Source organism: Lynx rufus, unplaced genomic scaffold (genome assembly GCF_022079265.1).
Source record: "Lynx rufus isolate CCGP_SWC_20201006 ecotype Redwood Valley unplaced genomic scaffold, mLynRuf1.p SCAF_14, whole genome shotgun sequence".
In the NCBI taxonomy this organism is placed as follows: domain Eukaryota; kingdom Metazoa; phylum Chordata; class Mammalia; order Carnivora; family Felidae; genus Lynx; species Lynx rufus.
This window is the reverse complement of record NW_025814828.1, coordinates 32,668,175-32,678,587: the sequence shown is the minus strand read 5'-3', so window position 1 is coordinate 32,678,587 and position 10,413 is coordinate 32,668,175. Positions and strand designations below refer to the sequence as shown.

Here is a 10,413-nt window from a genome sequence, read left to right as displayed (position 1 = left end):
ACTAACGACATTTCAAGGCACATTTAGACATTGCGAAGAATAGCCTACCACTATGTTTATGGTCTCCACAATCTCACTTCTATCCATTCTTTAATCCACTGTGATCTGGCCTTTATTATGAATTAGTTTCACCTGACTAACCATTTTTAAAAGTTCCCATTACATATATTCTAGAGCTTAAGGAGAGAAAAAAATACACGCATTTCCTGCACTCAAGGATTCCCTAATCTGTTTTTGGGGAGGAAGAAATTTCTTCTGTCCTTCTAACTGGACCAAGGATCAAATTGACATGGGCTAGATTAACAGGAGAAAATAAAATTTAGTTTTGTATATATGGAGAATCCACATAGACATGAAATTCCAAAGATGGGCAACATGAGGCTTATATGACATCCTAAGCTAAGGAAGAGGGGTAAGCATCTCAGATGCATGGGAGAGGAAGACCATTAGCAGGAAGGTGAGAGGAGGTATTTGGAAAGCAAAAGTTGCCCTAATATGTAGGTAAGTTTCTTAGGTAAAGAAGAATATCCTGGTACATTTAGGCAGTTGAGGGGGAGGTAAAAGAGCTTTTCCTAAATCTTCTGGTTTTGATTGCTTGTGACTCAAAATAATCTTCATGCCAAAGTGGCCCATCTTGGGGTAGCCTGCCCTTGGCCCCTACTGTATTGAAAGATAAACACATGTGGAAAAAGTCAGACACCATAGTAAGTGCCATTAAAAAGAAATCAAGTTGGAGTTTTGGTAACACAAAAGAGAACAGGTGATCAGCTCTGTTTAAGGGTAGATCTTGGGTTGGGGTCTCTGGAAACAGAACCTAAGACAGGGATTTATTGGAGGAGTACACTCAGGAGAAATCTGTACAGGAGTAAAGAAAGAAGAATAGGGCCAAGGAAGAACCAAGCAAGGATAATCTCAGGTAAAATCTGACCTTGGCTTGATACAAGACAGATTCTGGAGTATAAATCTCACTGTAGAGACAGGGCAAAGGGTCCAAACTTTTATGCCTCTGTCCTTGGCTTCCCCAGTTAGTCAAGGCCAATCTTTCTGAGAGGATCACAGGTATATGCTGTTAGCTGCAGTACTCACAAACAGCTGGAGGTTTGGGTGTCCTGGCTGGTCAAGTTGATCTGGGCCAATCACCAACAGCATCTACTAAAAGAGGGTTAGAAGAACTATATGTTACATGTTATCATTTTGGGCAGTCCAATGTCTGAGCACCTTTCCTGTTGACAAAGCTCCACTTTCTGTTAAAAAGAAAACTACAGGCCAAGTCACCACACCAAGTCTTAAAACCTAATTTAACTACACTTTGAGCCTCCCTCAGAAATGTAGTCTTAATCAGTCAGAAATTTCCTGGTCAGTACCAATAAGGTAATCTGTCACGTGGGCCCTCTCCATCTCCCAAAGGAAGATAAGGTCATTGACCTACTAAGACCCTTTTCTTTTGTCACCCAAAATATTCCTTTTTTTTCCTGTTTATGACTTCCTTGTCATTAAAAACCTTTCCCTTTCTGTAGCCCTTTGGAGCTCCCCTCTACTTGAAGATGGGGTGCTACCCAATTCATGAATCAATTCATAAGCCAATTAGATCTTCACATTTACTCGTTGAATTTTGCTGTTTTTTTTTTTTTAATACTATGATGCTTCCAATTTTCGGGGTAAAGTTCTACATCCTTCCCAATATGTTCTAGACATCCTTCTAACAAATGTCTTTTCTGTTTTTATTAGGCAGAATCAGATTTTCCGATTTGCCACCAAGAACCCTGACAGGTTCAGAGATTAGGGAAATTATTAGGTCATAGATGATTACAGCCTAAAAAGATGGGGGCTGTTGGGTAGGAGAGGAATATATGTTCAGACTAAGAGCCAGAAATCTAGGGTGACTCTGAAATTTATTACCTGTAAGACTATGGGAAGGTCTGGCAAATCTAGGGAGAGTTTGGAGAAGGGACAGTGAGTTCATTGGGGGACTTGTTGAGTCTGAGTCTTCTGGGAACATCCATAGGGAGATGTTTCACATATAACTGTGCAAGTCTCGTAGTCAAGAAAAGAATATGGGAGGAGAGATAGACTGAGAAAGAGAGAGAGAGAGATAACAATATTGTCCCTGGATATGTCTGAACTCAAGGGGGAGTGTATATAAAATAAAAGTTGAAAAGGTCAATAGCAGAATCTAAAAAGGAGGGGAAGAGGAACAGAATCTTTCATCCCAAAATATGCCTCTTTGGTATACGGATTATTTTGTGCTAAAGGCAGTCAAAACCCAGCAGATTCAGGAAAAGCTCTTTACCTCTTCCCCCTCTAACTCCATTGCCTGTCTGTACTAGGAAAAGAGCTATATTACTAGCTATACCTCTTAACCTAAGAAATTTATCTGCCTAACAGGGTGACCTTTGTTTTCCAAACATCTCCTTTGCCTTTCTGTGAACGGCCTTCCTCCTCTTTCTATTTCGAGACTCCTGACCTCCTTCTTTCTGATATTTTATATAAATCCCAATTATCTGGCTGCATTTTGAGCCTTGAATATTTGGAGGTCCCATTGGTATGAAATTAAATTTATTTTTCTCTTGTTAATCTGTCTTATGTCATTTTAATTGTTTGACCAGCCACTGAAACTAGAAGAGTAGAAGAAAAATTTCCCTCCCCAACAGTGGTTAGGTCTGTATATTTTTTTACAGATAGATCTTAAGTAAATTATGAAAAGAGAAGGCAGGGAAGGAAGGACTAGTCAACACTGCTAATTGTTACAGTGATTAAGCAAGACAAGTGCTGAAAAAAGACCAAAGGTGATATTAATTACAAAGTCAGTGATTACTTTTGAGAGAAGAGTTTTTATAGAGTTTCCTAAAAGAAAAACCTGTCCCTCCTCCTGTGTAAGGTAAATCTACCACTTCTCTTTTCCTCGTCTAGATCTTTTTTTATTAACTGTATCCCCTTACACTCCTGAATCTGTAACCTTTTCCTCTGTCTTGGCTCCTTTGCAGCAAATGAACAGAGCTGACGTACCCTTTCCTCCTTTGTCTACTTGAAAAACTCCAGTTCATCTTTCAAGACTCAGTGTCACTTCCACAGTGAGTTTCCTTTCTCCCAGGTAAAATCTAGACTTCTTTCCTCTCCTGAACTCACATAGTGCTCTGTGTTTCCTCCTCTTTTAGATTTCACCCAAATAGATTGAAGGTATCTGCTTATGTATCTGTCTTTTCCAGCATACTTCTATGTGTTGTCACCTTATATTCTTAGTGCCAAGCATAGTGCAGGACACATCACCGAATTCAATATAATTTGTTGAAAGAATGGCTGTTTGGCCAAAAAATTCACAAGTAATATGGATGCTCCTTTCCTAGAATGTTTTAATTTAGGTTTATCTTATAATTTATAGATATAAAATATATTTTATTCACTTCTCCATAAACTTTATAGAAGAATTCAACTTTTGGGAGGAAAGAAAATCATGCACAGAGAATTATCCCACAGAAAAAAAGAGTAAACCTCCTTGTTGCGTGTGGCATAGTTAATATCACATATAATAAGTTATAAACCAAACACAACACTACAAAAACTAAATGCTGAAATACAGATAAAAGGGAAGGAGTCTATTCCTCCTTAGGCAAGGCAGTAGTTTTGCATATTAATGAAATTTAAATGCCTCACAGTAAGAAAGATGATTGGAATAGATTGCAATAACTTAAAACTGAGTACACTTTAAGCAGTCTCTGTGATGAATATGTGATTGTGGAGAATCAGTCAAAAAGGCTGGTCAGGCATTGTTCCACTCTGATGCTCCCAGAAGCGGGATGACTGATGGCCCTCAATTAACAAAGGCTTATTGAGGGACTAGCAAAACTCAAGACACAGGAAGGACACAGGCTGACTTGCTGAAATACACAAAGATGTCAGTCTGGAAGGTGACAATTGCAATACTTGTAACACTGTAAAATATTGTATCTACCCAAAGCATTCTAGAATATTTATTGAAAGTGAGAGAAAATAAAAGGAAACAGAAAACGACAAATGCATAGATGCATAGAGGCAGGTGAAAGGTTTAACATATCTGGCAGATTTAGATGAATCCAGGGCCTGTGGCAAGTTACTATCAGACATGGGCTGGTGAAGATTTTCTGTAAACGTTTTAGGCTTTGCAGGCCATATGGTCTTTGTTACAACTACTGACTGTATTGTTGTAGTGCAAATGCAGCCATTGACAATAGATAATTGAATGGGTGCAGCTCTGTTCTAATAAGACTTTGTAAAAACACATAGGGGCCAGATTTGGCTTATAGGCTGTAGTTTGCCAACCCACACTCTGAAACAAACCAGTTAATGATAGAAGAGCAGATTTGGGTAAAATTGTATGTGCATGTATGTGTGCATGCACGCGTGTGGTCAATGATTGTTGATTCAATAATTGATGTTAGCGTACATTTTTATTGTGCTTGGTCCACTACTTACTGGAGGGTGTGGCCCAGTAAGTTGTTTAAACCCATGCATCAGAATTACCTTCCAGCTCCCCAGGTGATTCCAAAATGAATGCCAAGAATGCTATTCAAAATTCAGTGTGCATATACATCATCTGGGGTCTTTAAAATGTAGATTCTTTTTTTTTAGTTTTTACTTAAATTTCAGTTAGTGAACACACACTGTTGTATTAGGTTCAGGCGTACAATGTAGCGATTCAACACTTCCATATGGCACCCAGTGCTCATCACAACAAGTGCCCTCCTTAATTGCCATCACCTATTTAACCCATCCCACCAAAATTAGATTGTGATTCAGTAGGCCTGGGGTAGGGCTTAAGATTTTGAATTTCTAACAAGCTCTCAGATGACAGTGACGTGCTGGGCAGAGGACCACACTTTGGGTAGCAAGGTGTTTGCCCTGTTTTTCATGCCTGGGATGTCTAGGTCCTGCCCCAGAGACTGATACATTTGGCCTGGGATGTGGACTGGATGTTGAGAGTTCTAAACACTCCGCAGACAGTTCTAATGTGCAGCAAAGTTTGAGCACCTATGTGCTAAAGTGATTTTTCAATTTTAGTTGTTGTGCTATTAGTAGCCCTTTTGCCCATTCTCCTTTTCCAGTCCACCCATTCCACTCCATTTCAGGTTCAAATATCCAGATGATGGTGGAATCAGGATTAGCACTTCATCCTTTCTTTCCCATCTCTGAAGAGTGGAATGTTAGTTAAATTGGAAAGAGGAGGCTCAGGCAACCTGGGTTTGGGAAGAATACGCAAAAAATGTTCTAGGGGGCGATTTAAAGGGAAGGCTGATTGAAACAGCAACCCCCCCTCCAGGCTTGGGCCTGACTTTGGGGCCTGAAAACAGCAATCTACCCTCCTGACTCCTGGTGGCACCTGACAGCCAAGCAGCTACCAAGGATTTTTCCTTCTCGGTATTCAGAATGACACAGTTGGTTGAAATGCAAGAGCGACCCCCAGTGGCAAAGTACAGATGTGGACTCATCTCCCCAAAGGAACACCACCAAGAACTTAGAGGTGGATGAAGGTGGTGGTGATAAATGATGGCTTATGTGTACTCTGTGTGCCAGCCACTGTTGGAAACATTTAAACATATTCACTCATTTAATCTTCTCAGCAACCGATGGGGTTGATGCTTTTATTATCCCTCTTTTACATGGGAGGAAACGGAGGCACAGAAAAGTTAAATTACATGTCCACATTCACCCAATTTAGTAAGTGGCTAGGCCGGGATGTGAACCCAGGCAGTGTGAGGTTAAGAAACCACTATACCAACTGCTTCTCCAAAACCGGAAAGTAGAAAAGATCCCCAGTCAATTTCCAGTTTTGAAAACTCATATATTGATACTCACTCTATGCTTCCTCATATCTAGAAGAGAACAGTTATATATGTACATATAAGTATATACATATGTATTTATGTGTATATATATGTATATGTACACACACACACACACACACACACCCCTCAGGCAATGTCAGGGGGAGCAGACAACTTCAAACCAAGCAGAGAAAGATCAAGTTTGACTAGCAAAAATAAAAGAGGTAATAACATTTTCTGGAAACAAAACTGGAAGGGCCATAATCTTCATTTTTAAGATAATGTTAAAACACAATCATGGGAAAATGTGAAAGGATATTACTGATTAGCTAAACTTGTTCATTTTTTACTAAAACTTCACAGCAATCTGTTAGCTTTAAGGAGACTCAAGCTACCCATGTATCTTTGAATATCATATACAATGCATATACATTTTTAATGTTGATCTTTGTAAACTACACTAGTATAGAAGAAACAAAATGTTTTGAGTGTTTTTTTTCAAGACATGGACAACTTTAAGGTTTACATGAACACAGATTTCATTTGGTCAAACAGAGTATACTGCGAGAGGGAAGAGTTTATAAAAGGGGAGAGCTTAGCAGCTTTTTCACTTCATTGGAAAATCTTTTTACTAAGAGATAATTTCTTTCTACCCATAGCCATGAAGACAAGATAATAGGCTAACTTCTCACTACATCTTGAAAGCAGAAACCAAAGGCCACTCTGAGGTTAGGAACAGGCTGATTTGGGGACACTTGGAATGGGCACAGATGGTCACAGTGTGGAATGAGGTAATGGTCAGGGTGGGACCAGCAGCCCTCTGGATGTTTGAACATCTCAACCCATCCTCTAATGGTAGCTGCACTGGGCATGGGGCTGCCTGTGCCACATTCTCTATGCTCTTGTTTCTGGTGAGCTTATCTGGTCCCATGACCTCAACACCATCTGTAGCTGATGTCACCTATGTATTTCCAAACCTGACATCCCACCTGAGCTCCAGATTCATTCTTCTGACCCCCTGCATGGCAGTTCCACTTGCATATCTAATAGGCATCTCAGGTTTTACATGACATGCCTTCCCCACCCCTCATGTTCCCCAGCAAACATCCTCAGATTAATAAATAGCATTACCATCAAGTCAGGTGTTCAAGTACAAATAGCAGAACCTAGATAATTTCTCCCATTTCTCATTTACCTCTGGTCCATAAGCAAATCTTGTTGCATCATCCAGATGCAACTAGAATTTGTCTCAGTCACCTTTTCTTCAGCTTCCTCTCCTGTTCAACCACCAGTGTCTCTCATCGGACTGGTGACAATGTCTCCTGACTGGCCTCCCAGCTTCAACTCTCCCTCACCCTCTGTATTCCTCAAAGCAGCCAGACTCACTGGCTTAACATTTAGGGGGATTTATTCTACTTCATATTCAATATCACAAATTTGACCTTAGCCTTGACCTGATATTGTTCAGCTCTTCTAATCAGGTAGCGTGGGGTTTTTTGGTACCTTATTACTCGGAGAGAAGAAAGTGTACAATTGAAGGAGAAAACTGCATTTGAATATTTTGTAAGGGCACTATGCGTGTCCAGCATGGTGACCTAGGAGGTCACTCCCATGTCTATGGGAAAGTGAGCCTAAAGGCTCAATTATATTATCATTGTTGCCCAGGGTGAGCTTGTCAAAAACGATGCTCTGTCATACCTGCTTCTAAGACCCCCATGTTCCCACCCAGAAGCTCAAACATTAATGTTTGCGTATTTTATTTTATTTTATTTTATTTTGTTTGCGTATTTTAGTAAATAAAAAGTCTTCGTGTAATGTTGAAGATTCCCTTTAATCCCTGCCTTATCGCATTCTTCAGTTCTTCCTTAGAGGAAACCACTATGATGAATTCTACACCATCTTTTTTTTTTTTCTTGTAATTTCCCATGCACACCCACCCACATTCACCAGGGCCCCACCTCACACCACCCAACTCCCATCTGCCTATAGTTTAGAATGGGAAGATTAATTTTGCATTTTCCGTGGTCCCATGGAATAACTTCTTCTTTCATCTATGGAAATCCTGAGCTGTATGTGGATGAGGCATGGGTGGGTGGAGGGACTCCTGGATACCTGTTTTAAAATTTAAAAGGTTAGGGTTTTGCACACACGAATGAACCAGAGACCTTTATTTATTTAGGAACCAAATAACTTTATTGAAACCAAATAACTTCATTTATTTATGGCAAAACTGGAAGAAAAAAAACTGGAACGTTTTGCAAGTGCAATCCTGCAAAATGCATGCTCGGCATGGTGACCAGGGGAAGTCAACCATGCACCCTGTGGCTATGGGAAGGCAGTCCCAACTCAGTGCTTGTCGCTGTTGCCCAGGGTGAGCTTGTCAAAGAGGTACTCTGCCAAGCCATCTTCCAGGGCCCCCATCTTGCGCAGGCTGGTGATGTAGCCCCCCAGCTCTTTGATGACCTTGACTTGCTCATGCAGGTAGTTGGTCTCCAGGAAGCTGCACAGATGGGCGTCGTTCTTGACGGTGGCCAGCTGGTGCAGGTCGAGCAGGCTCTGGTTCACGGTCTTCCCCAGATGAAAGGCGCACTCCATGGCCTTCAGGCCGCTCTCCCAGTTGTCGCGGTTAGGCTTCATGATGTTGTGGAGGTGGATGCGGCCCCCACGCTGGTTCTGCAGCTGCATCAGCTTCTCGACACGCTTCTTCTCCTCGTGGGACTGGCGCAGGAAGAACTTGGAGAAATTCTCCAGGGCCACGTCGGCGCGGTTGAAATAGAAAGCCATGGACAGGTACACGTAGGAGGCGTAGAGCTCCAGGTTGATCTGGCTGTTGATGGCGGCCTCGCACTGCAGGTGGTAGTTCTGGCGCACTTGAGAGAACAGCGGAGTGGCCATGGCTGGCGGCGCTGGCACCAAGACGAGGGTGAAGGTGACTTCGAAGTGAGGACTCCGGATTGGGCAGCGGCAAGGCCCAAGGCGGCGACGGCGGCCTCGAAAATTGCCCAGCTTGAATGGCGAGAGGAGCCAGAGGCACTCAGTGGCAGCGGAGACCTCTAGGCAGCGTCCGTTGGGCTCGGACGCGGCAGCAGCTCTGGGACAGGACCGGAGCTGGGATCCGTTACAGGAAACGGGGGCGAGTTTCCGGTTTGGGGGAAGGGGGATAAGGGGTGGGGCGGGGCCGCGCATGCTCTGTTCCAGGTTCAGTTGGCGCCTATGTGAGGCAGGGACACCCTGCACTGAGCACCTGGCGTTTAAGCTTTTAATTTTGCGATAATATCTCTATTTCCCAAATACTTAATTTTGTTCTCCAATTCCTTCTATTGCAGCATGTTCTTATTTTATAAACCCACTGTCTTGCAAAATTCTAAGAATATGAATTTGAACTTTTTTGGTAAATTTCTATTTCTTGTAAAATATAAATACATGTGTTTGTCATCATCTCTTTTACTTTCTTGAAATACTTCAAACTTTGCACATTCATATTTAGCAATAAATGACTTATTTTATTAGCCTAGGTAATTAGCATGGGTCTGATTTACAGTCATGATGTCCATTTCACTAACAAGTTTCTCCTATGAATAGGGAGGATTGAGCATGTCAACCAGGGAGTGGTCTTCTCCTGTGGGAGTAGATGTCATGGAGCTTACAGGTAGGATAGATACTATCCCCAATGCCCAAGCATGGCATTTCTCTGACACCAAAAGGCTTGGGTAGATAGATCTTTCTTCTAGGTAGAAGTATTCTTTTGTTTTGTTTCATTTCTGCTTTGCAGGTCTTCAGTTGTCTAACGCCTATGCTAACTTGGTTTCCCTTTCTGTTCAAGTAACTCACTGTCATGGGAGTGTAGTTTAAAGAAGTCAAAGTGGTTCATTTGCCACTGTGGCTTTGTCCAATGCAAGGTTGGATGAAGGTCAGAGTGGGGGTAGGGGGGGTGGGGGGAAGATCTGTTGTTCAGAGATCAGCTCTTTAATCTCATAGTCCACCCAGGACCTCTGCTGGTCCTTGATTCTGTTCTTGAGCCTTCTTTGAGTGTGCTTGACTTTCTACTGCAGGTATTTTAGCTTCTCTGGTGTTATCAGTCTGAAAGCAACTCCTGTTTCTATCTTCCAAGCATTCTTCACGACCTCTGGTTCGCTAACTATATTCATTCTGGCTTGTGTATGTGTACATAATTGCCTTTGAGTTTAGTCCACTCCCATTATTCAATTACCACTCTTTACTTTTTAAAAATATGCTTATTTTTCAAATAATTAATGCATTCACATAGCTCAAAAAACACACAGTTCTACTCTCTGTAGGCAACTGGTGGGGTTTACTTGTTATAGTTCTGACTTGTTATAGTCAGGGAAAAAAGAAACGAAAAGAAGAAATAATGTTCATGTTTAGAAAAATCATAGAGACATAAAAGAAAGGAATCTTTAGAAACTTATTCTTTAGGAGCATATTATTTTTGAGTGCACATGGAGCATTTACCAAGACAGACCATACTCTGGGCCATACAACAAGTCTCAATAAACTTAAGTGGATTCAAATCATGCAAGATATGTTCTCTGACCACAATAGAATTAAACTAGAAATCACGAAGGTATCTTAAAAAAATCCCCAAATATTTGAA

The 10,413-nt window shown here is 41.4% G+C and overlaps 1 protein-coding gene across 1 annotated transcript; it reads right to left on the bottom strand.

Annotated features, from left to right (window-relative positions):
- Positions 1 to 8,144: 8,144 nt before the first annotated feature.
- LOC124509679 (ferritin heavy chain-like) lies at positions 8,145 to 8,693 on the bottom strand. Its single transcript, XM_047076388.1, has one exon. It carries the CDS (start codon positions 8,691 to 8,693, stop codon positions 8,145 to 8,147), a length of 549 nt encoding a protein of 182 aa, XP_046932344.1.
- Between the last annotated feature and the right edge of the window lie 1,720 nt (positions 8,694 to 10,413).